General features: G+C 46.9%; 2 protein-coding genes across 2 annotated transcripts; both read right to left on the bottom strand.

The window, feature by feature from the left end:
• Positions 1 to 14,744: 14,744 nt before the first annotated feature.
• Positions 14,745 to 15,995, bottom strand: LOC147961388 (putative F-box protein At3g25750). Its single transcript, XM_087537607.1, has one exon. The coding sequence runs from the start codon at positions 15,993 to 15,995 to the stop codon at positions 14,745 to 14,747; it is 1,251 nt and encodes a 416-aa protein (XP_087393733.1).
• Positions 15,996 to 17,071: 1,076 nt separating this feature from the next.
• On the bottom strand, positions 17,072 to 18,420 carry LOC147961389 (uncharacterized). The gene is made up of 3 exons (XM_087533788.1): positions 18,190 to 18,420; positions 17,791 to 17,997; positions 17,072 to 17,722 (listed from the first exon to the last, which is right to left on the bottom strand). The coding sequence occupies exons 1-3, from the start codon at positions 18,418 to 18,420 to the stop codon at positions 17,072 to 17,074; spliced, it is 1,089 nt and encodes a 362-aa protein (XP_087389914.1).
• Between the last annotated feature and the right edge of the window lie 7,935 nt (positions 18,421 to 26,355).

A 26,355-nucleotide genomic window follows, 5' to 3' on the forward strand; every position in this document is an offset into this window, starting at 1 on the left:
CGGTAAGAAACATCATAGATTGTACTATATCCAATAAAGTACGTTTATGACGTTCGGACACACCATTATGCTGTGGTGTTCCAGGTGGCACGAATTTGTGAAACTATTCCACATTATTTTAATTGAAGACCAAACTTGTAACTCAAATATTTGTCTTCGCGATCAGATCGTGGAAATCTTATCTTCTTGTCACGAGGATTTTCCACTTCACTCTGAAATTCTTTGAACTGTTCAAATGTTTCAGACTTATGTTTCATCAAGTAGATATACCCATATCTACTTAAATCATCTGTGAAGGTCAGAAAATAATGATACCTGCCGCGAGCCTTAACACTCATTGGATCGCATACATCAGTATGTATTATTTCCAATAAGTCAGTTGCTCGCTCCATTGTTCCGGAGAACGGAGTTTTAGTCATCTTGCCCATGAGGCATGGTTCGCAAGCATCAAGTGATTCATAATCAAGTGATTCCAAAAGCCCATCAGCATGGAGTTTCTTCATGCGCTTTACACCAATATGACCTAAACGGCAGTGCCACAAATAAGTTGCACTATCATTATTAATTTTGCATCTTTTGGTTTCAATATTATGAATATGTGTATCACTATGATCGAGATCCAACGAACCATTTTCATTGGGTGTGTAACCATATAAGGTTTTATTCATATAAACAGAACAACAATTTATTCTCTTACTTAAATGAATAACCGTATTGCAATAAACATGATCAAATCATATTCATGCTCAACACCAAATAACACTTATTTAGGTTCCACACTAATCCTGAAAGTATAGGGAGTGTGCGATGATGGTCATATCAATCTTGGAACCACTTCCAACTCTCATCGTCACTTCACCCTTAACTAGTCTCTGTTCATTCTGCAACTCCCGTTTCGAGTTACTAATCTTAGCAACTGAACTAGTACCAAATACTGAGGGGTTGCTATGAATACTAGTAAAGTACACATCAATAACATGTATATCAAATATACCTTTGTTTACTTTGCCATCCTTTCTTATCCACCAAATACTTGGGGTAGTTCCGCTTCCAGTGACCAATCCCTTTGCAGTAGAAGCACTTAGTCTTAGGCTTAGGACCAGACTTGGATTTCTTCACTTGAGCAGCAACTTGCTTGCCGTTCTTCTTGAAGTTCCCCTTCTTCCTTTTGCCCTTTTCTTGAAACTAGTGGTCTTGTCTATCATCAACACTTGATGTTTTTCTTGATTTCTACCTTCGTCAATTTTAGCATCACGAAGAGCTTGGGAATCGTTTCCGTTATCCCTTGCATATTATAGTTCATCACGAAGTTCTACTAACTTGGTGATGGTGACTAGAGAATTCTATCAATCACTATTTTATCTAGAAGATTAACTCCCACTTGATTCAAGCGATTGTAGTACCCAGACAATCTGAGCACATGCTCACTAGTTGATCGATTCTCCTCCATCTTTTAGCTATAGAACTTGTTGGAGACTTCATATCTCTCAACTCGGGTATTTGCTTGAAATATTAACTTCAACTCCTGGAACATCTCATATGGTCCATGACGTTCAAAACGTCTTTGAAGTCCCGATTCTAAGCCGTTAAGCATGGTGCACTTAAACTATCAAGTAGTCATCATATTGAGCTAGCCAAATGTTCATAACATCTGCATCTGCTCCCTGCAATAGGTCTGTCACCTAGCGGTGCATCAAGGACATAATTCTTCTATGCAGCAATGAGGATAAACCTCAGATCATGGATCCAATCCGCATCATTGCTACTAACATCTTTCAACACAATTTTCTCTAGGAATATATCAAAATAAACATATGAAAGCAACACCGCGAGCTATTGATCTACAACATAGATATGCTAATACTACCAGGACTAAGTTCATGATAAATTAAAGTTCAATTAATCATATTACTTAAGAACTCCCACTTAGATAGAAATCCCTCTAATCCTCTAAGTGATCACGTGATCCATATCAACTAAACTATGTCCGATCATCACGTGAGATGGAGTAGTTTCAATGGTGAACATCACTATGTTTATCATATCTACTATATGATTCACGCTCGACCTTTCGGTCTCCATGCTCCGAGGCCATATCTGCATATGCTAGGCTCGTCAAGTTTAACCTAAGTATTCTGCGTGTGCAAAACTGGCTTGCACCCGTTGTAGATGGACGTAGAGCTTATCACACCCAATCATCACGTGGTGTCTGGGCACGACAAACTTTGGCAACGGTGCATACTCAGGGAGAACACTTTTATCTTGAAATTTAGTGAGAGATCATCTTATAATGCTACCGTCAATCAAAGCAAGATAAGATGCATAAAAGATAAACATCACATGCAATCAATATAAGTGATATGATATGGCCATCATCATCTTGTGCTTGTGATCTCCATCTCCGAAGCACCATCATGATCACCATCGTCACCGGCGCGACACCTTGATCTCCATGGTAGCATCGTTGTCGTCTCGCCAATCTTATGCTTCTATGACTATCGCTACTGCTTAGTGATAAAGTAAAGCATTACAGGGCGATTGCATTGCATACAATAAAGCGACAACCATATGGCTCCTGCCAGTTGCCGATAACTCGGTTACAAAACATGATCATCTCATACAATAAAATTTAGCATCATGCCTTGACCATATCACATCACAACATGCCCTGCAAAAATAAGTTAGACGTCCTCTACTTTGTTTGTTGCAAGTTTTATGTGGCTGCTACGGGCTTAAGCAAGAACCAATCTTACCTACGCATCAAAACCACAACGATAGTTTGTCAAGTTGGTGCTGTTTTAACCTTCGCAAGGACCGGGCGTAGCCACACTCGGTTCAACTAAAGTTGGAGAAACTGACACCCGGCAGCCACCTGTGTGCAAAGCACGGTGGTAGAACCAGTCTCGCGTAAGCGTACGCGTAATGTCGGTCCGGGCCGCTTCATCCAACAATACCGCCGAACCAAAGTATGACATGCTGGTAAGCAGTATGACTTATATCGCCCACAACTCACTTGTGTTCTACTCGTGCATATAACATCAAACCATAAAACCTAGGCTCGGATGCCACTGTTGGGTAACGTAGTAATTTCAAAAAAATTCCTACGCACACGCAAGATCATGGTGATGCATAGCAACGAGAGGGGAGAGTGTTGTCTACGTACCCTCGTAGACCGAAGCGGAAGCGTTATATCAACGCGGTTGATGTAGTCGTACATCTTCACGATCCGACCGATCCAAGCACCGTTACTCCGGCACCTCCGAGTTCTTGGCACACGTTCAGCTCGATGACGATTCCCGGGCTCCGATCCAGCAAAGCGTCGGGGAGGAGTTCCGTCAGCACGACGGCGTGGTGACAATCTTGATGTTCTACTGCCGTAGGGCTTCGCCTAAGCACTGCTTCAATATGACCGAGGTGGAATATGGTGGAGGGGGGCACCGCACACGGCTAAGGAACGATCACGAAGATCAACTTGTGTGTTCTAGGGTGCCCCCTGCCCCCGTATATAAAGGAGCCAAGGGGAGGGGGCGGCCGGCCAAGGAGGGCGCGCCAAGGGGGAGTCCTACTCCCACCAGGAGTAGGACTCCCTTCTTTCCTAATTGGAGAAGGAGAAGGGGAAAGAGGAGGAAGAGGGAAAGGAAAGGGGGGGGGGGCGCCGCCCCCCTCTCCTTGTCCTATTCGGACTAGGGAGGGGAGGGGCGCGCGGCCACCTCTTGCCTCCTTTCCTCTTCTCCCTTAAGGCCCATTTAGGCCCAATAACCCCCCGGGGGGGTTCCGGTAACCCCCGGTACTCCGGTAAAATCCCGATTTCACCCGGAGCGATTCCAATATCCAAATATAGGCTTCCAATATATTGATCTTTATGTCTCGACCATTTCGAGACTCCTCGTCATGTCCGTGATCACATCCGGGACTCCGAACAACCTTCGGTACATCAAAATACATAAACTCATAATGAAACTGTGATCGTAACGTTAAGTGTGCGGACCCTATGGTTCGAGAACAATGTAGACATGACCGAGACACGTCTCCGGTCAATAACCAATAGCGGAACATGGATGCTCATATTGGTTCCTACATATTCTACGAAGATCTTTATCGGTCAGACCGCATAACAACATACGTTGTTCCCTTTGTCATCGGTATGTTACTTGCCCGAGATTCGATCGTCGGTATCTCAATACCTAGTTCAATCTCGTTACCGGCAAGTATCTTTACTCGTTCCGTAATACATCATCTCACAACTAACTCATTAGTTGCAATGCTCGCAAGGCTTATGGGATGTGCATTACCGAGAGGGCCCAGAGATACCTCTCCGACAATCGGAGTGACAAATCCTAATCTCGAAATACGCCAACCCAACATGTACCTTTGGAGACACCTGTAGAGCTCCTTTATAATCACCCAGTTACGTTGTGACGTTTGGTAGCACACAAAGTGTTCCTCCGGCAAACGGGAGTTGCATAATCTCATAGTCATAGGAACATGTATAAGTCATGAAAAAAGCAATAGCAACATACTAAACGATCGGGTGCTAAGCTAATCGAATGGGTTATGTCAATCAGATCATTCACCTAATGATGTGATCCCGTTAATCAAATAACAACTCTTTGTCCATGGTTAGGAAACATAACCATCTTTGATTAACGAGCTAGTCAAGTAGAGGCATACTAGTGACACTCTGTTTGTCTATGTATTCACACATGTATTATGTTTCCGGTTAATACAATTCTAGCATGAATAATAAACATTTATCATGATATAAGGAAATAAATAATAACTTTATTATTGCCTCTAGGGCATATTTCCTTCAGTCTCCCACTTGCACTAGAGTCAATAATCTAGTTCACATCGCCATGTGATCTAACATCAATAGTTCACATCTTTATGTGGTTAACACCCATAGTTCACATCGATATGCTCCTATAATACCACGGTTGAAACGTCTGTTCAGAAACGGAAAGCATGCCTAGTCGATGCGATGGCACAGTGAGGACCGTAAGAAAGACGGGAAGTTGAGAGCACCCGCTGACAGGTCAAAGTGGAGAAAAATCGAGAGAAAGTACCGGGATGAGTTTGCAAAGGACCCAAGGAACGTATGGTTTGCTTTAAGCGCGGATGGCATTAATCCTTTCGGGGAGCAGAGCAACAATCACAGCACCTGGCCTATGACTCTATGTATGTATTACCTTCCTCCTTGGATGTGCATGAAGCAGAAGTTCATTATGATGCCAGTTCTCATCCAAGGCCCTAAGCAACCCGGCAACGACATTGATGTGTACCTAAGGCCATTAGTTGCAGAACTTTTACAGCTGTGGAATGGAAATGGTGTACGTACGTGGGATGAGCACAGACAAGAGGAATTTAACCTAAAGGTGTTGCTGTTCGTGACCATCAACGATTGGCCCGCTCTCAGTAACCTTTCAGGACAGACAAACAAAGGATACCACGCATGCACACACTGTTTAGATGACACCGAAAGTATATACCTGGAAAAATGCAGGAAAAATGTGTACCTGGGTCATCGTCGATTTCTTCCGACCAACCATCAATGTCGAAAGAAAGGCAAGCATTTCAAAGGCGAGGCAGATCACCAGAAGAAGCCCGCCATGCGTACCGGTGATCACGTACTTGCTATGGTCAATGATTTACACGTAATCTTTGGAAAGGGTCCCGGCGCACTAGCTGTTCCGAATGACGCTGAGGGACACGCACCCATGTGGAAGAAGAAATCTATATTTTGGGACCTACCCTACTAGAAAGACCTAGAGGTCCGCTCTTCAATCGACGTGATGCACGTGACGAAGAACCTTTGCGTGAACCTGCTAGGCTTCTTGGGCGTGTATGGAAAGACAAAAGATACACCTGAGACACGGGAGGACCTGCAACGTTTGCACGAAAAAGACGGCATGCCTCCGAAGCAGTATGAAGGTCCTGCCAGCTACGCTCTTACGAAAGAAGAGAAATAAATCTTCTTTGAATGCCTGCTCAGCATGAAGGTCCCGGCTGGCTTCTCGTCGAATATAAAGGGAATAATAAATATCCCAGAGAAAAAGTTCCAGAACCTAAAGTCTCATGACTGCCACGTGATTATGACGCAACTGCTTCCGGTTGCATTGAGGGGGCTTCTACCGAAAAACGTCCGATTAGCCATTGTGAAGCTATGTGCATTCCTCAATGCAATCTCTCAGAAGGTGATCGATCCAGAAATTGTACCAAGGCTAAGGAGTGATGTGGCGCAATGTCTTGTCAGTTTCGAGCTGGTGTTCCCACCATCCTTCTTCAATATCATGATGCATGTCCTAGTTCATCTAGTCGACGAGATTGTCATTCTGGGGCCCGTATTTCTGCACAATATGTTCCCCTTTGAGAGGTTTATGGGAGTCCTAAAGAAATATGTCCGTAACCGCGCTTGGCCAGAAGGAAGCATCTCCATGGGCCATCAAACAGAGGATGTCATCGGGTTTTGTGTTGACTTCATTCCTGGCCTTAAGAAGATAGGTCTCCCTAAATCGCGGTATGACGGGAGACTGACTGGAAAAGGCAAGCTAGGAGCGGACTCAATAATATGCAGGGACGGGCATTCTTGGTCTCAAGCACACTACACAGTTCTACAGAACTCTACCTTGGTGACCCCGTATGTCGATGAACACAAGAACAGTCTGCGCTCCAAACACCCGGAGCAGTGCGACGACTGGATTACATGTGAACACATTAGGACTTTCAGAAGTTGGTTGGAAGCATGTCTCAGAGGTGACAACACTGTTTGTGATGAGTTGTACCAGGGGACCATCTATGACTGTATTGATTTACAAAGGATACAAGATAAATGGGAATACATTTTACACGATTGACCAAGATCAAAAGAGCACCAACCAAAACAGCAGTGTCCGCTTTGATGCAACAACCGAGAAGGGAAAGGACACATATTATGGTTACATAGTGGACATATGGGAACTTGACTACGGACAAGATTTTAAGGTCCCTTTGTTTAAGTGCAAATGGGTCAATCTGTCAGGAGGCGGGGTACATGTAGACCCACAGTACGGAATGACAACAGTCGATCTGAAAAATCTTGGGTACATTGACGAACCGTTCGTCCTAGCCAATGATGTGGCACAGGTTATCTATGTGAAGGACTAACTAAAATTACCAAATTGAGTATAATGATAAAACACAGTAATATTAAATAGCAGGAAAAAGAATGACTCAAAAATCAATTTTTATAGTAAAGTTATTCATAAACTAGTGATTCACACACATTTTAAAAAATTCAAATTTAAACTATTCTAATTTTAAAACTAATTGCACTAACAGAAAGTTTATAATTTTTGTGACGTAAAATAAAAAAAATCACTACAAAACTATAAGTATTTAGTTCTAAGTAGAAATGAAAAAAATAGCAAAAAAATGCCACCTACTGGGCCACCACGGCCTGAATACGACTAGAAACCCAACCATGGGCCAGGATTCAGGCCCGCAGCAGGCCCAGTAGGCCCACATGCATTGCAGTGACAGATTAGGCCCGAAAGCCTGCAGTTGAGAGGAGCTCGAGAGGGTGGGCGCAGCAGCGCTTATAAACCGCTCCCGAGCCCTCTCAACTAGCGAGGTGGGACTAAACTTTTGGGCGCGGGGCAGCACAAGGCCTTTGGTCCCGGTTGGTGGGACGAACCGGGACCAAAGGGGGGCATTGGTCCTGGTTCGTGGCACAAACCGGGACCAATGCCACCTTTAGTCCCGGTTGGTGCCAGCAACCGGGACCAAAGGCCTCTTTTCAGCAGCCCAAAGAGGCGGCCTTTGGTCCCGGTTGGTGGCACCAACTGGGACTAAAGGTGGGCATTGGTCTCGGTTTGTGCCACGAACCGGGACCAATGACTTAGCTATATAAGCAGCACTTAGGAAATTTTCACAATTTCCCTCGCCAGTTTCCCCGACGACGCCGAGCTCATCGACGCCGCCAGGCTGCCCCGACGCCGTCCGCCGCCCCTGCCGTCGCCCCCGACCGTGCCGCCGCCATCGCCCGTGCCTCCCCATCGCCATCGCCGACGTTGTCCCTGAGCCCGCGCACCCCTGCCCTTGCCCCCGAGCGCGCGCGCCTCCGCCGTCCCCGAGCCTTCCTCGTCACCGACGCCACCTCGCGGTGAGCGCCGCACCATTCCCCTGCTCCTCCCCCTGTACTGGCCGCCGCCGCCGCGCGCTGCCGCCCCTGCCCTTCGCTGCCGCCTCGCGCCGCCCCTGCCTGCGCGGCTGCCCCTGCCCTTGGCTGCCGCCGCCCCTGCCCTTAAGTTTTTTAGTTTATTTTTTTCATATGTGTATGTATAATGTATATGTGTATGTGTATGTATATGTGTATGTATATGTGTATGTGTATGTATATGTGTATGTGGTTAGTTTAATTTTTTTTCATAGAAATTTTGTTCATATATATATATAAAGTTTTTTGTTCATAGAAAGTTTTTTGTTCATATATAGAAAGTTAGAAGAAAATTTAGAATATGCTAAAATTTAGAAGAAAAAGAAGGATAGGAAAGAAGAAAATAAGAAGGGGAAGAAAGAAGAAGAGGAGAGGAAGAAGAGAAGAAATAAATAAGAAGAGGAAAAAAGAAGAAAAAGAAGAGGAGAAGAAGAAAGGAATAGAGGAGAAGAAGAAAAAATAGAAATTTCTATTTTTTTTCTTGTTCTCCTCTATTCCTTTCTTGTTCTCCTCTTTTTTTCTTCTTTTTTTTCTTCGATCTTCTCCTCTATTCCTTTCTTCTTCTCCTCTATTCCCTCTCCCGATAACTTCAACACGAGGGGGGGGGTCGATATACCCCTCGGATAAAACGATGTCGGTCTCCTACCCCCTCCCGCCGCGCCCCTCCCCGACAAACTCTCTCGAGGCCACCCCAAACCCTTGAAGCGTTGGCGAGGCCACCCCAAACCCTAGAGAAGTAGCGTCGAGGCCACTAATTAATATATATGATTCCTTACTATGATTAGCTAGCTAGTTCTACGTTTGCCACTAATATATCCATCTGTCATGTTTGAATAATAATTGCCATGTTGTAAATATTTGTAGAAACTATGGACGCCGCCCGAGACGAAGCAAAAGAAGCGTTGTTGAGGGACATAATCGCAGAAGGAAGTGATGCCTTCTCGTTGTTTCTCAACGACACCGATGGTCTGGAAGGAGAGGGTGAAGAAGCTGGCTCCAGTGACCTAATGCCGGTGCAAGAAGGAGAACGTGAGGACGGCTCCGGTGACCCAATGCCGGTGCAAGAAGGAGACAGTGATGACGGCTCCGGTGACCGAACCGAGTCCGGCCAGGTATATATATTAGTTAAGCCTGTCCTGACTAGCTAATTGATGCATTCATTGTTTTGGTATGTACACATATTAATTAAGTCTTTGTTCTTTTTTCTAGCCCTCCGGATCGAGCAGAACTGAGGTAAAGAGACAAGGCCCGAAGAAAAAGTTGAGCTCGGATGAAAGGTTTGAGATCATAGCAATCGCGTCCGACGGCCAACCGATTGAACCCATCCGAACAAAGAACGCATTTGTTGCTCAGTGCGGGGTTCTGGTTAGGGACAAGATCCCGATCAGCATCTAGCAATGGTTCAAGCTGGCTATAGAAGACCTTGAGGTGTCTTACGTCAATGATATGCAGAAAAATGATCTTTGGACTGAGCTGAAGTCAAATTTCACCCTACCGCCAGAGGATGATCCGTAGAAGCCAGTTAAAGAGCAATTAATCAACTCTTTTGCTCTTAAGAGGATGGCAGACCTATTCAGGAGGTGGAAGAAAGATCTGAATAGGTTTGTCGCTAAAAAAGAGACACCAGAATTCAAGGGCAGACATGAGAAGATCAGAGATCACTGGCCTGCATTTGTGGCCAACAAGACATCGAAAAAGAGTAAGAAGATGTCGGCGACAAATAAGAAAAATGTTGCGAAGAAGAAGCTTCACCATCGCACGGGGTCAGGTGGCTACCTCGTAGCCCGGCCTAAGTGGGCCAAGGCTGAGAATGATCTGGTTGAACAAGGGATCGAACCAGAGACAATGAACTGGCCAGACCGTTGCCGGACTTGGTTCTTCGGGGTTGGCGGAACCTTGGACCCTGTAACAGGGAAGTGCATTTGGACGGACGAGCAACTTGACATACCCTTGAAGAAGCTTCGGTACTATATCGATGCAGCGCAAAAAGGGACGTTCCTTCCAGACAGAGAGAACGACGAGCTCACAAAGGCCCTCGGAAATCTTGAGCACCCTGGATGGACACGAGGCACGCCAGGCTCCATTCCGTGGAAGGCTGGGTTTCCGGACACAGGCGGTTACAAAAGCCACAAGAGGAGGAAAAAAGTGCAGCAGACCGAACTGCAGGCGCTGCACGCAAGGGTACAAGCGATAGAGGAACGAGAAGCAAATCGCAGCAAACGACTTGCCGAAGCTTCCCCTGAAGCTACTCAGCCATCTCAGCGGAGAAGCAGTGTGGCTTCCACCGAGCTGCTTCAGCCGGAGCTAGTCTTGACGGCTCCTGCCAGCTATCCCGTGGATGCTATCACAGAGGCTCAAAATTGCCACCTTATGACGCAATGGATTAATATGAAGGTCAAGGCGGCTGTTGGCTCTGTTTTTCCTAATGAACCCGGCGCAACTTTTCACTGCCGGCCGATTCCAGAAGGATATGCTAAGGTGATGGTGGATGAAATAACGGAGGGATTTGGGGACCTCCCGCTTGACCACCCTACCGGAGAAGGGGAGACTCGGCTGGGTTCTTCTCAGAAGACTCCATGCCTATGGCGGAAGGAGCTCATCAACCTTCCGAACTGGACGCCTCCGCCTCCTCCTCCTCCTCCGGCGAGTCAGGGCACTCCGCCTCCTCCATCGCCTCCTCCTCCGGCGAGTAACGATCAGGGCCCTCAGCCGGCTCCTTCTCCGGCGCGTGGCGGCACTCCGCCTCCTTCTCCGCCTGCGCCGGTGCGCCCGAGCAGCCAGCCTCCTCCTTCTCCGCCTCGTCAGCAAGGGCGGAAGAGACCCGCCACCGCTCTGGCAGCTGCTCCGGCGCGTCGTAGTCCTTCTCCTCCGCCTCATAAGCAAGTAAAGAAGACAGCCGCCCCGTCTGTTCGGCCGGCGTCTAGCAGTACAGCCAGAGGCGGGAGGACATATAGATTCGGTCCTTCTCTGAAGACTCCAGAGAAGTTACCATATGAGAGGACCCCGAAGGAGAACGCGAAGATCGCGCGAACCGAAGTGGATGACTAGTTTCAAGGGTTGAAAGCAAAGAGACATCCACCTCCGGAGGAGAAGGTAGATCCGGTGAAAGTGAAGCGCGCTCTGGCTGCCCTGGCAAAACCACCCAAGTCTCCGCCAAAAGGCAACTATGAGCGCATTATTGCAAAGACATGGGCCGAAGCGGAGCGGTCGGGAAGTACAGTCAGTGATCAGAGGATGAAAGAACGACGAGCAGCTGGGAAACAAATTGCCCAGCTCGGCGAACAAGCGAAGCAATCGTGCCCCCCGCTCAAGGTGCCTAGCGACATCGTCGATCCGAGGATGGTGCCCGGTTATAGCAATCTTGACGATTACCTGCCCGACGAGGTACATTATGATCCCATGGAGGTGCAGATACACAGATACGAGTACGGGAAGCCTCTCGTCAAAGATGAAAAATATCTATCAACGATGATGCGAAGATTGCGTGGTTGGTACTTGAAAATCTGCAAAGAGTCTGAGGGGAGGAGTACTTTGTATGCGAGAGTTAAACCGGAGCATGACCTCGTTGGAATTGAACGGTTGCCTATTCCATTTGAGGAGTTCTATCAGTTTTTCAATCAATTGGCCCTCGATAAAACAACGGTCACCTGCTACTGTCTGTAAGTACTACTACTTCTGTCATTAAGTCTCTCTATATAGCTCAGCTCTTTCATTGCATGTATTTATAATTATCCTCACTATATTATGCAGATTGAAGATCGCCGAATTGAAGAAAAGACAAATCGGTGATATTGGATTCGTTAACACATATCTCATAGATGCAACTGAGGTTGAAAAAAGGCCCGAAGATACCGAGGCCAACTTGCTACGATCATTCAAAAGAAATGAAAACAAAGATATAATACTCTTTCCTTACAACTTCAAGTGAGTGTTACCTGTCTTGTGCATATTCGGTTTCCCTTATATATTAGTCCAGGTTATAGTAATGTAATTGATGAGTTATGCATGCGTGCGCAGGTACCACTATATTTTCCTAGAGATTAGGCTTGAGCAGGGAGTAGTAACTGTCTTGGACTCTAGACGAAAAGATCCCGAGGAGTATGCGGACATGACTGAAATCCTCCATAAGTAAGTTAAATCGATCATTATCCACCATATCAGCAACTTTGTTCATTTCCTGATATCAAGTAATCATTTTCTTTGTCCGGCAGGGTTTGGAGAAAATTCACCAAAAAAGCTCCGGGACTGCCGAAGGAGCTGCAATTTAGACACCCGAAAGTAAGTACTATAGTAGCATGTTTCGCGCATCTCCTAGTGATTCAAGCGCTAGTTTCATCAATACCATTTGGCATTCTTGCTTATCAGTTTGATTGACCTCTATTTCTTGTAAAGTGGTTGTGGCAGGAACAAGGGAATGATTTCTGTGGATACTACGTCTGCGAGTCCATCCGCCACACGACCTGTGAGCGGGGCGGGTACTCTGCCGAACAATATGAAGTGCGTAAATAACAATATTCACAATTTTATTTTATTACCATCATTTGTGTTGAGTTTCATTCATTCATATATATATATATATATATATATATATATATATATATATATATTGACCTCGGCCCTTCTTCAAATTAGATGTTCCGGATGCGGGATGAACTCCTAGCACCAGATCGCATGCGAGCTATTCAAGAGGAATCGGCGGCATTCTTTCTTGACCACGTGATCGCTGAAGACGGAGAATACTATGTGGACCATGCGTCCGTAATTTAGGAGATTATATTTGTAAGAGATAATTATTGTATATATGTAGCCGGTAGTGTCGGACGATAGATATACGAGAACTTGTTGTTCGACCAATCTCTCGGAGAAGGAGAGGTGGTCGATATCACTTCTCTCTGTATGCATATATGTTCATGACGATCTTCTGTTTCCTTCGTTTGCTTACTAGCTAGCTAGCATGTCTAGTCCTCTCTATACATATGTATAGTACGTAGCGTCGACCAAGCACGGACATAAGAGAGGACACTTCTCTCTATTAATTAGCTATCTAACACAATTTATGAAATACCTAAATTAACCCCCCAAAACCCCCAACCCCCCCTTCAAAAAAAAACTCCAGCCACAGAAATGCTGACGCGTGGATGCCTATTGGTCCCGGTTGGAGCCACCAACCGGGACCAAAGGCCCTCCTGCCTGGGCTCAGCGCGCAGGCCACGTGGAGGCCCATCTGTCCCGGTTCTGGTTAGAACCGGGACTAAAGGGTCAGGGCATTAGTACCGACCCTTTAGTCCCGGTTCTGAAACCGGGACAAAAGGCCCTTATGAACCGGGACAATAGGCCCGTTTTCTACTAGTGATATGCTCACTAATATGATGAGAGTTTGAATTCACACATATGATGAATCAACTCATGATGTGAGGTTTATAGGACATGGCTATGCTCGCGACCTTGGAAAAAGCATGTAAAAGTTTGGATTTTATCTTCTATACACTAGAGATTATATATATAGCACAATTTTTAAAATATTGAACTTCTAAAACTTTATACAATGCTCAAAGAAATGATGCTACAGAAAACTGATTTGTTTCCTCAAGACAGTGTGCGGCTGTGCGCACACCAATTTAAACTAAAGGAAAAAAATGACCACTAACTTTGAAATTTACCTTCAACTTACTTTGGGAAAAAGAAGAGAGTGCCAACAGCTGAGACCAGCTGCAAATATAACATAAAATCCATCACTTATGTTGGTATCTTTGTAGAAAGTAAGTGTTTGATGCTCGAAAATGGCATGATTGCAGCACATATATTTTTTATTCCTTTGAGAGCATAGTGCATGGTTTTAATTCAAATTTGAACTAAAACCACAACACTTATTTTGGAATGGAGGGAGTATGTTATTCTGGATCTTTTGTGATGCAATAGAATGATGCATTTGCGTTTGGTATTAAGTACATCAGTACCGTGTATGTTGGTGAATCAATTCAGGGCTGGAATGGTAAGCACATACACCTAGACCTTATTAGGTTGGTCGTTACAAGGTGTTAGATGAGACTTTGCTAATTCCAATCTTGATGAGAATTAGCAAATCAATTGTTTCTTTCACTTCGAAGCTGTGATGAAATAGCGAAATAAGTTTACAGCCTGGGGCGTAGATAATAAACAAAGCATGTTTACAAGATGAAGTTGAACAGGAAAAAAATCCATTATTTCTTTGTTGGGTAGAATCAGAGGTCTAAGCATTGCACAGAATGAAACCAACAGAGAAAATGCATCTTTATGAAAAACCAAAGCTTCAGCATTGAACTTTTCTCTTAAGATCAGGCTGAACCTTGTGCTGGGACAGGACATCATACAAACTTGTGATCGCCAGCATGCCAGCTACTACTATATACACACAACTCATTAATCTATATACACACGAATCACACTTTCCACATTATGCAACATGTTCTTGGAACAAACAACTGCAAACAGAATTTAGAAGGAAACAATCAAAGCAAAGCACCAGTTAGGCGTGCAGCATGAAACATCTTCCGACATGGTTGCTAAGTGATCACAGGCTCGGCGTGAACCAGACCTCCGATGGACAGATTGTTCCATAATGACCACCACCTGACAGAAAAGCATCCTCCAGCTTCCGACTACTCAAATCATAGACCTTCACACCGATCCATTGGTTATGATGATGCTCGAAAGCGTCCCCCCTGAGACGGGGAGTCGTGAAGTAGATACAATTTGGTCTTACCTCGGGGAATTTATCGACTGACAATATACCCAGGCTATTCTGTCCAAGGAACACCACGTGTCCCCTTAGAGCCTTCGCAGGGCTTACTCCTACCATTTGGCTGCTTTTGAGATCCAACCTCTCTACATCAACCCTGACGTAGTGCTCCTGATACTTGTCGAGGACGACACAAATCTGCAGAAGATGTCCCCAGGGAGTTGAAACTAGGTATCTCGTGATAAGTTCAAAAAAGTAATCATCTCCCTCGGCAATGATCGTTTTCTTTCTTGGTCTGTCCTCCGGTCCACCGAGGCCCCAAGACTTCAATTTACCTTCCATTGTCACCGCGTAGAACCTGCCGCAGTGGTAGACGCAATCGGCATAGCTATCCAGGCTTCTCCTTATCACTGAAACTTGTCGCCAAGAACTATCTCCGACCCTCGCAAAAGAGAGTCGCTTACCGTCCATGTGCATGGACAAAGCAATTGCAGGACCAGCCGATGGAGAACCGGACAACACAACCTTGTCATAGAAAAACCCACCAAGAGACCACACATCATAGACACTGTCACTCTCGTAACAACCGTAACGATAGCCCACGACGTTCCCTTCGTCTCCGTAAACCCCCTCGATGCACGATGCAAAACCGGTGACTGGCGGGAGCGAGAGCGACGCCGCGGTGAAGGGGTTATAGAGGACGAGATCCGAGAGCTCGTTTGCCATGATTAACCAGCCATGGGAAGCGCCGCAGCAGGCCACGGCCTGGCCCCAGGGAAAGCTGACCTGGAAAGTTTTCTCAGCATCCAGGAGGTTGCGGAGCTCAGAAGTGGCAGTAGGATCCCATAATCCACGACGCACAGGCTGCTGCTGATCCCCTGACAAAAGAGCCTCATCCGCCAAGGACACGAGCCATGGCGTGCGGCAAGGTTGGACACTGCCGGCGGCCGCAGATGCAGAACGCCATGACGGGCAGACTGCGCGGAAGGTGAGGGCCTCGGGGAGCTCGAGGAGATGCAGGATCTGGATGAGGAGGTCGATGGGGAGGTCCGACCAGCCTGAACTTGCATAAGGTCCTGCCATTGTTAAGGAAAAAAGAACATGTAAGCAGATGTATATAACCAAGTAAACAAGGCCGTGTACGTTGCCCACTCGGACAAGGCCCCTTCCCCTTTGTCCCCTTGAGTATATGTATACAATTCAAATTGGCAACACCGATTTCTACTATCGTTTGGATTGACTGAGCCACTGAAAGAGCAAAACAAAACTTTACAGCACAGCGCCATAGTATTCGCAATTCCATTCGCGCGAGCTAACTGAAGGCCGCGGCCTAGGAGTAGATAATAAGAAAAGGCATGTCCACAAGGCGGATTCCATCAACATTTTCGGTAGAAACCAACAGATTCATCTTTATGAGGAACTCGCATATTGTTTGCCAGCAACTCGCATATCTGCGGACAAAAAACTGTCCCCTCAACAACACTCCACACACAACTCATAAAGAAGGGATCCTTCTAGTCGTTGTGGGACAGATTACGGTATGCTTACCAATAGTGGTTGCCTTCGGAAATTGGTCATCGAGGGAGATACTCTAATGGTCTTCCCTTGATCTGAAAAGGGAAGAAAGGGGATCGGGAATAGGGGCAGCTGTGGAAGTATCTCCCGTGGTCTTCTCTTCATCTGAAACAAAAGAAAGGGGATGGGGATTAGGGGATGCGTGAAATCCGGCCGGGTCGATGAAGAGGAACGGCAGGGGGGATGCTGTCACTATCGTGCCGGCGGCGTAGGTTGAGGGCTGCCATGTGCCATGGCGGGGGCCATGTGGGGTGGGACTGTGGGAGGGGTGCTGGATTGCGGCGGCGTAGAGCGGGGTCTAGCCGGCTGGGCAGGGCGGTCAAGCCGGGGAGATGATAAGAGCATCTCCAGCCGTTCAGCCCCCCAGGGCGCCGAAAAAGAGCGCCCTGGGGGCGAACCGGCGATAGATTGGCCCCTGGGGGCAACCTACCTCCCAGCCATGCTCCCAGACGCCGCCCCCCCCCCCCCCCAGCCGCGGCAAATTCAAACGTTATCATTTGCGCTCACAAAATAAACGCCACAAGTCCGGCGATCAAGCGGTCACAAGTTCGGCGTACAAAAAGCAGAAAGGACGCGCGTGCGCATCAGACGGCGAGGTCGGCCTCCGGCGTCGGCGGAGTCGGCGTGCGCGGGCTTGGCGGGGTCTCCGTGCTTGGCGGCGTCGGCGTGGCTTCTGTGCTGCGGTAAGTTTCGGCGGCATCATCGCTCGGGCTTGGCGGCGGCGTCGGCGGCTTTGTCGAGGGAAGCTGGTTCAGGATGAGGCCACGATCCACCAAGTACCACGCCTTGACCGCCTCGTCAGTGCTCTGGAGCATGTCCGCCCCGCCCAGCAGGAAAGCCAGGTCGGGGTTTCTCTTCTTCGCGGCGACGTTGGTCCGGAGTAGGTCGAGCTTGACGGCGCTGCTCGACATCAACGCGGACCACCTCGCCTCGGTCTTCTCTTCACGAAGGACGGCCCGAGCCTGTGCGTCGGCAAGGCAGTGCTCGATGGACTCCTGCACTCGAGCGGTGGCCGCGTCGGCGTGTTTCCCCTTCTTGGCACCTTTGTTGCCGTCCGGCCGCCCTTCTGACGCGCCCGGAGTCGGCGCGTCCGGCTTGTAGGTCTCCTTGGCCTTGTCGAGGGTGCGCCGGACTTCCGCCCACTTCTCGCACATGTCAATGCGCTTGTAGACGTGGAGGTACTTGAATTCGGCGTCATTGTTGCCCTGCCGATACAAGGCGAATATGCACAGCAACTGCGCGGAGGAACAAACAGTTGGTGGGCGGACACGGCGAAGAGAGGCGGGAGACCGGCGTGGCATACCTTATCCTCTACGCTGGCGCCGCTCTCCGGGCGAGCCGCGACCTCCTCGACCATCCCATGCCATTTGTTGCACGCCCCCAGGATACGCCCCCAATGGTTCGCCATCGCCTTCGCCCCGCATTGCATGTAGACGCCTTTAAAGTAGGGGTCGACGAGTTTGCGCTCGTCGAACTCGGTCTTGATGCGCTCCCAGTACGTCTCGATACTCTGGTTCGTGCCGGTGGTCGGGTCGAGGCAAACGAATTTCCATGCTTCGGCGAGGCATTCCTCCTCCTTGGATGCCCACTTGATGCGCGGCTCGCCGGACCTGGCCGTCCGCTTCTTCTTCTTGCGCCGCCTCGCCGGAGCAGTTGCCTCCTCCTCCTCCTCCTCCTCCTCCTGCTCCTCCTCGCCGTAGACATAGCCGAGCTCGCCGTCCATGCTGCCGCTGAGATCCACCGTGTTGTCCGGGGTGACGAACCCGGGAGACGCGGCGACCGCGGTCGAGCCTGTCGCGATGATCTCGTCCATGTCGGCCTCGGTCTCGTCGGTGTCGCCGAGGTGCGAGAAGGGCAGCGCGCCATGGCGGAGAAGGGGCGTCGGGGAGGACGCGTAGGCGGGCGGCGAGTAGTTGTGCGGAGGGTACTGCATGCCGGCGAAGGCGGGCGAGGGCGTGCGCTGGGCCGGGTGTCCATGGGGGAAGGTGACGTTGGGGTTGAACCCACCGTGCGCGTCCCCGTCGGTGTAGCCCGGCGAGGGCGTGCATCCCCATGGCTACGGCGACGGAGAGCCGACACCTTGCTGGCCCCAGGGCGCGTACTGGGCGGCGCCGCCGGGTGGATTCATCACTAGTAGAAAACGGAGCTTTAGCGCCGGTTCGTAAGGGCCTTTAGTGCCGGTTCCGTAACCGGCACTAAAGGGTGGGCACTAAAGCCCCCCCCCCTTAGTACCGGTTCGGCACGAACCGGCGCTAAAGTGCCACCACGTGGCGTGAGCTCGCGCCCTGGTATGGGGGACCTTTAGTACCGGTTGGTGTTACCAACCGGTACTAAAGGGTTTTTTTTTGAATTTTTCTTTTTAAATTTTTGGAATTTTTTTTTGATTTTTTTTATTTTTAATTTTTCTGAATAATTTGATGATTTAGTCTCTAATCACCTCTCTTAACTGCTCAAGTGTGGATCACTCATTCCAAATCGCCTGACTTCCCGGCCGGTCACCCATCCTCTCACTCCCCCAGCCTGAGCACGCTTAACTTCGGAGTTCTATTCCCCCTACATTTCAAGTCTGCACTTGTTGTTTTCCTGACAAATGTAAGCTGTCAATCCTATTAACCCTCAGCAGTTTAGCTTGAGCATTAGGTCACACGTTTCACCGTTTGAGTTTGAAACTATTATTCTAAAAAACAGTAATTATTTAGTAACACTAATATTTCTTGAATAATTTTGACCATAGTATGACCACAGTTTGACCATAGTTTGACCAGATTTGACCAAAATTTAAAAAATTGAAATAATTATTTAGTAACACTAATATTCTTGAATAATTATGTAGTAACATTAATACTTATTGAATAAGTAGTTTGACCAGATTTAACCAATTTTTTTTTAAAAACTGAAATTTGACCATATCTTTTTTTCCTTTTGAAATTTGAGGATTCTAAAAAATTGCAAACAGGCCATAGGCCGTCTCCATCGGATGCGGATTTTCGTGCTGAATTTTTTGATATATTATACGGTTTTTTCCGACATCGTATGCAAAAGTTATAGCCGTTTTACATTTTCCCTACACTTTTTTAAAACATGTCCAAATTGTAGTTTTCAAATTTTCCTAACTAGTAGATGTAGTAATATAACTACCTCTCGAAGGATTTTATTTTTTGAAGATTTTATCATTTTCTTTTGATTTTTTTCAGAACTGAAATGGAGACACACGGGGGGGGGGGGGGGGTAGAGTTTGAAAATTGCCCCCTTTAGTGTGGGTTCGTGGCACGAACCCACACTAAAGGCTTGTCCCATTTAGCGTGGGTTCTTGGCACGAACCGGTACTATAGGTTAGACCTTTAGTACCGGTTCGTGCCACGAACCGGTACTAAAGGTGATCGTGGGGCCCCGGCCTGACGCCAGCCTGCCACCACCCCTTTAGTACCGGTTCGTGCCACGAACTGGTACTAAAGGTTCAACACGAACCGGGATTAATGCAAATCCATCCGAACCGGCACTAATGGTACCATTAGTACCGGGCCAAAATCAAACCGGCACTAATGTGCTTCATGTTTGACCCTTTTTCTACTAGTGCATCATCCCCGCGCGAGTCGCCTCGGCCTCGGCTTGGTCCGCCGAAGCCGCCCCCGCACGCGCCGCGTTGTCACAGGCCTTCTTGGCGATTGCCCTGTTCCGCCAGTCGGCGGTGACAGCCTCCCGTCGCTGAACTTCCGCTCTCCACTCGGCATTTGACATGCCCGGTGACTTGGACGGCGGTGCCCTCGACTTCCTCTGCTTCGGCTGGGCGACGGAGGCGGTCGCGGTTGCCGCGGCGCGGGGGACGACGTGCTTCTTCGGTGCCATGGCGGCCGACTGGGACGTGAGCGGGAGGGAGCTTGCTGGAAGGAATGGAGAGAACGGGAGGGAAGTGGGAGAAAAGCGGGAAGAAACGGTGGGAAGAGGCGCTCGACTCGCCGACAGGGCGGACCCACCCGCCCTTTTCGCTTGTGCCGGTGCCCACAGGCGCCTCCGAGGGCGCCTGGTTTGGGCTGGGTCCGCCGACACCAATTTCGGCCCGAGGCGGCGAAAAACGGGCTTCTGGGGGCGCGACTGGGCCGTTTTTTCAGCGCCGGCACGGCAAAAACGCCTGGGGAGGGCCTGTTGGGGGCGCGGCTGGATATGCTCTAAGGCAAATGCTTGTATTCGACCGACTGGTTCAGCGTCGCGTCGGGTGCGCGTAGTGCCGTTGGATGGCATCGCAAACTGTTTTCATATTGGATTTCTCGCGTCGAGATCTTTGAGTCTAGGTCCCATGTTAAAAGGTTTCGACCAATTTTTTTTTCATGAAAAACCGAAAGAAAAAAACGAGCTAAAAGCATGAATTTTTTATCCACTTTCTTTCCTTTTTCGAGAGACACAACTGTGCCTTCATGAGGAGCAAATCTATGCCTTTTGAGGATGAAAAAAAAACATATTTTTCACGCAATTTTTTTTTATTTTGGTCCAAAACCTAGGGGAAACTGGGCAAAAACTGAAAAACTGAAGAAAAAAAACACATTTATAACCCGAAAACACATACATAATAAAAAACAAAATTCTGAGAAAATACCCTGCACGCGACGCGCTACCCACCCGAAGTGACCCTTAAGGGGCTCCCGGGTACCCCTCAATTAGTTACTCTCAAGTGACAGTAAGGGTTGATTCGGGAGCCTCCTAAACGACCCTCTCAGCGCCGGTGTAGGCTCCTGGCACGTGAAGGGAACGCGAGTGGGGCAGCCCATCAAATCAACGATTCGATTTGAACGGACTATCAAGCGACGAGACCAACAACGACTGCTTCGTTGCTTTGACTCGTAGTGATGACCGCAACGCCTAAAAGGTGGTTAATGCTTGACTAGATGACCGGTCAATAGTTGTCTTTAAAAATAAAAATAAGAAATAGAACAAATCCTGAATTATAAATTGTTAATGGATTTAGGAAAAAAGTTCACAATCTTTAAAAAAGTTCACGAATTTGATAAAAAAGTCATCAATTTTGAAAAAAATCACAATGTTGAAAACAAGTTAATCAATTTTGAAAAAAGTTCATCAATTTTGAAATATATCATAAAGTTTAAAAACTTCATAGAATTTGAGAATAAGTTTAAAATTTTGAAAAAAGTTCATAAACTTGAAGAAAGTTTATTGATTTTCAAAAACGCTGGACAATTTTCTAAAAAAGTTCATCAATTTTTGAAAAAAGTACATCGATGTTGAAAAAGGTTTACCAATTGTCATAATAGTACATTGATTTTTGATTTTTTTGAAAAAAAAGAAAACCAAGTTAAAAGAAAAACTGAATAAAACCGTTTGGAAACTGACCAGCGAAGCAGCGAAAACTAGTTTGGGAAGATTCTGGAAGCTTCCCAAAATCGGAGTGGAAAGAAAAAAAGGAAAAACAAGAATAATTGTGCATGAGCGGCTTGATGGCCTACTGGCTACCGCGGTTCCCTTGCAACGAAGAATTCACGAGTTTGAACCCCGTCGGTCACACCTTTTTTGACGTTTAAACGGAAGAAACAAGATGTAAAATGGGCCGACCCATAGCTGAGGGAGGGGGGGGGGGGGGGGGGGGGTTGCGCCGGTTTAAAGTTTGCACTGTAACCGGCGCCTGAAGTGCTGAATATGAAATGTTGTTGATTCCTATTTAGCGCCTTCTTGCCAGTTCTAGTTACTTTCCAACATGGCGCACACGCGTTGATGTTTTGGGTTGGCCCATTAGCCATGTTATTGTGGGAAGCTCACCCGGTTTTTGGAAGCTTCTAGAAGCATCTAAGTTTTTTTGTTTTAAGAAATGCTCCATTTTTCCTTTATTCTTTTCCCTTTTCCCTTTTTTCATGTTCATAAACTTTTTACATATTGGCGAAATTTTTAGATTTATTTTCAAACTCATGAAAAATCAATTCTAGAACTTCTTTCATGAACATTTTTGTGTTTGTGAACCTTTTTCAAATTCAGATTCATGAACCCTTTTCAAATCCATGAACTTTTTCTTAAACTGCAAACATTTTAAGAATCTGAGACATTTTTTAAATGCAGAGTCATGAACTTTTTATCAAATCCATGAACAATTTTTGAACCCGATACCTTTTTCAAATTCAGAATCACTAACTTAGTTCAATTTCGTGAACATTTTTTGAATCCACAAACTTATACCAAATTTAGAATCACAAACTTACTTCAATTTCGTGAACAGTTTTTGAATCCGTGAACTTTTTTCAAATTCAGAATCCCAAACTTATTTCAATTTCTTGATTTTCTTTAGATTTATGAACTTTTTTAACCTTTTCAAATCCGTGATTTTTTCAAAGAGTTAACAGTCAACAGTCCACCCTGTCTATTTGAGGGAGCAAACGAGGAAACAACATAGCGAACGAGCCAGTAAAAGATGTGTGAGCGGCAATTACTGGGCCGCCCCATGCGAGAGCTCGGCTGAGTTGGCGCACAACGCGCGGAATAGGAGTTCTCCTCCCCCTTGCGGTGGGATAGGACTCTTGGAATTTTGCTAGTAGGTCTTTGGCCCAAAGCCCAATTAAAATTCTAAAATTCTCTTGGCTCATTCATGCACACATGTGAGTGGAGTGAGTGAGGCTAAAGTTTAGTCCCACCTCATAAGTTGAGAGAGAGTTGCACCTTTTTATAAGATGAGCTCTTCTACCACTTGTATGAGCATGAGAAGAGGAGACCTACACGCGCGCTCCTCCTCCTCGCCATGCCACGCCACGCCTCGCCTCGCCTCATCACGATGCGACGCGACGCGGGTTGCGGGATTGAGCCGAGCCGAGGACAGAGCTATGCACGTTGTCTATATCTTTGCTGCTCGGGAAAAATTAATAAGTCATTAATTAATAATTAACGGACGATTCTGTTGGATCGTGACGACTTCTATCCTACCCGGCCCGCACTATATAGTCAGGCAGACGTCTACCCTAGGCGCAGCCGCTTCGTATGGTTTCTCACCACCGTTCCAGATCATTGCGCCGCCAAGCAAGTCTTCTCCATCCCTCCTTCCGGCGTGCATCGGGAGAAGGGACAGCAGGCCTCCGAAACCCCGCCTCTCATGATCCTGTACGGGGAGAGGGGCAATCAGGTTTTGGGGAGCGCACTCGCGCGACTGCTGGCAGCGACGACTTCGCGAACGACGACTTCTTCCCCGACCTCGGCAACCTCATCCTCGACGACATGGGCGACAACGTCAACGCCGGCGGTGCTGCACCCGCTGCACCGTATGTTATTCTATCCTTCTTGTTCGAGATCGTGGTAGAATTCATGTTTCTAGTATGTGCCCTAGATGTGATCTGTTCATCTACTATGCTAGTTCGCATGATTAGTTTAATCTCTGCTATTGCTGTCATGATCTATTTCCTATTTATTCGGATTAAATCTCGTAGTAATTTGCTCATTTTTCCAACAATCCAAAAACCTGATTATAGGCAATTTACCCCGAGTGGTTTTGCTGCGCATCTGAAGCCGCCTGCCTTTAAGGGGGCGCAATATAAGAGGTGGTGCATGAGAGTAGTCTACTGGTTTTATACCATGGGCTGCTATGACGCCACCAAGGGCAAGCCTGAGGGCGATCTTAATTCAGCACAACTGGAAGCTTTTGAGAAGATCGATACCTTCTTTAAAGGCGCTCTTCTGAGTGTTCTTGGTGACTCCATTGTGGATTCGTATATGTCGTTTGACAACGGCAAGGACATGTGGGCTGTGCTCGAGGCCAAGTTTGGTGCCTCGGACGCAGCATCGAGTTGTATGTCATGGAGCAATTCTATGACTACAAGATGACTGATGAGCGCCCTGTTGTACAGCAGGCTCATGAGATACAATCGCTCGCAAAAGAACTTGAGTACTTCAAGTGTGTGTTGCCGGACAAATTTGTTGCCGGCCAAGCTTCCATCTTCGTGGAACAATTTTGCTACTTCCCTGAAACACAAGAGACAGGAGTTTTCCGTTGCAAATCTCATTGGTACTCTTGATGTTGAAGAGAAGGCGAGAGCAAAGGACACACGTGCTCGAGTTGCTGAGGGAGGTTCTAGTGCCCACATGGTACAGAAGAAGAACTTCCAGCCCAACAAGTTCAAAAACAACAAGAACAAAACTCAGGGCAAAGGCAAGTTTGATACAAAGAACAAGTCATCACATTCTACCAACTTCAAGAAGAATTCTCATAAGAAGGGGAAGGGACTTTGCCATGTCTGCGGTGATCCTAATCACTGGGCTCCGAAGTGTCCTAACCGCTTCGAGGAGCGCGAACATGAGAAGAGCGGCAAGTCCGCTAATGTTGTCATTGGTGATACTGATATGAAGGAATCAGGGTACGGTATTTTTCCTACCATCCTTTCAGTATTTCAATCCCCTGATTGGTTTATTGACACCGGTGCCAATGTACATGTTTGTGCTGACGCCTCCATGTTTTCTTCTTACCAGGCAACAGAGACTTCACCCGTGCTGATGGGGAACGGGTCACATGCCATCGTTCGAGGTGTTGGTACGGTCGATCTGAAGTTTATTTCGGGGAAGACCGTGCGTCTGAAGAACGTTCATCATGTGCCGTCCATCAATAAAAATCTCGTTAGCGGTTCCCGTTTATGCCGAGATGGTTTTAAGTTGGTTTTCGAATCCAATAAAGTTGTAATTTCTAAGTATGGACAATTTGTTGGAAAAGGCTATGAGAGCGGAGGCTTGTTCCGCCTATCTTTGTTAGATATTTGCACTAAAGTTATTAATAATGTTTGCCACAATAATGAGTCTGATATTTGGCATTCACGACTTTGTCATATTAACTTTGGTTGCATGACGCGGCTAGCCACTATGAATTTAATTCCGAAAATCTCTACTGTCAAAGGCTCCAAGTGCCAAGTATGTGTGCAAGCTAAGCAACCTCGTAAGTCCCATAAGACTGCAGAGGCAAGAGACTTGGCGCTACTAGAGCTTATACATTCTGATCTTTGTGAGATGAATGGCGTGTTGACAAAAGGTGGAAAGAGATACTTCATGACGTTGATTACTCCACTAGATATTGTTATGTGTATCTTCTGAAATCAAAAGATGAGGCTTTAAATTTCTTCAAAAACTATAAAGCTGAGGCAGAGAACCAACTTGATCGGAAAATTAAACGTCTTAGGTACAATCGTGGTGGAGAGTATTTTTCCAATGAATTTGATCTGTTTTGTGCGGAACATGGTATAATCCATGAGAGGACGCCTCCCAACTCACCTCAGTCAAATGGGGTAGCCGAAAGAAAGAACCAAACTCTAACTGATATAGTTAACACCATGTTAGACACATCGGGTCTATCCAAGGAATGGTGGGGGGAGGCGCTAATGACTGCATGTCATGTCCTAAACTGAGTTCCCACAAAGCATAAGACCATGACTCCATTTGAGGAATGGGAAAGGAAAAGGTTGAAACTCTCTTACCTACGTACTTGGGGTTGTTTGGTGAAAGTCAATATACCAATTCCCAAGAAGCGCAAGCTTGGACCAAAAACCGTGGATTGTGTTCTTCTGGGCTATGCTTTTCATAGCATCGGCTATAGATTTTTGATAATAAAATCTGAGGTATCCGACATGCATGTTGGTACGATTATGGAGTCGAATGATGCAACTTTCTTTGAGGACATATTTCCTATGAAGGATATGTCGAGTTCATCAAATCAGGAGATACCTACTCCATCTAGTGAGGAATTCGCTATAATTCCTGAACCCACCATTGCGATGGAACACGTTGAGAATCCTGTTGAGGATGACAATGGAACTCCTGTGAGGAGTAAGAGACAGAGGACTGCAAAGTCTTTTGGTGATGATTTCATTGTGTACCTTGTGGATGACACACCCAGGACTATTTC

Source organism: Triticum urartu, chromosome 7A (assembly GCF_056163025.1).
Source record: "Triticum urartu cultivar PI428250 chromosome 7A, HENAU_Tu73, whole genome shotgun sequence".
NCBI lineage: Eukaryota > Viridiplantae > Streptophyta > Magnoliopsida > Poales > Poaceae > Triticum > Triticum urartu.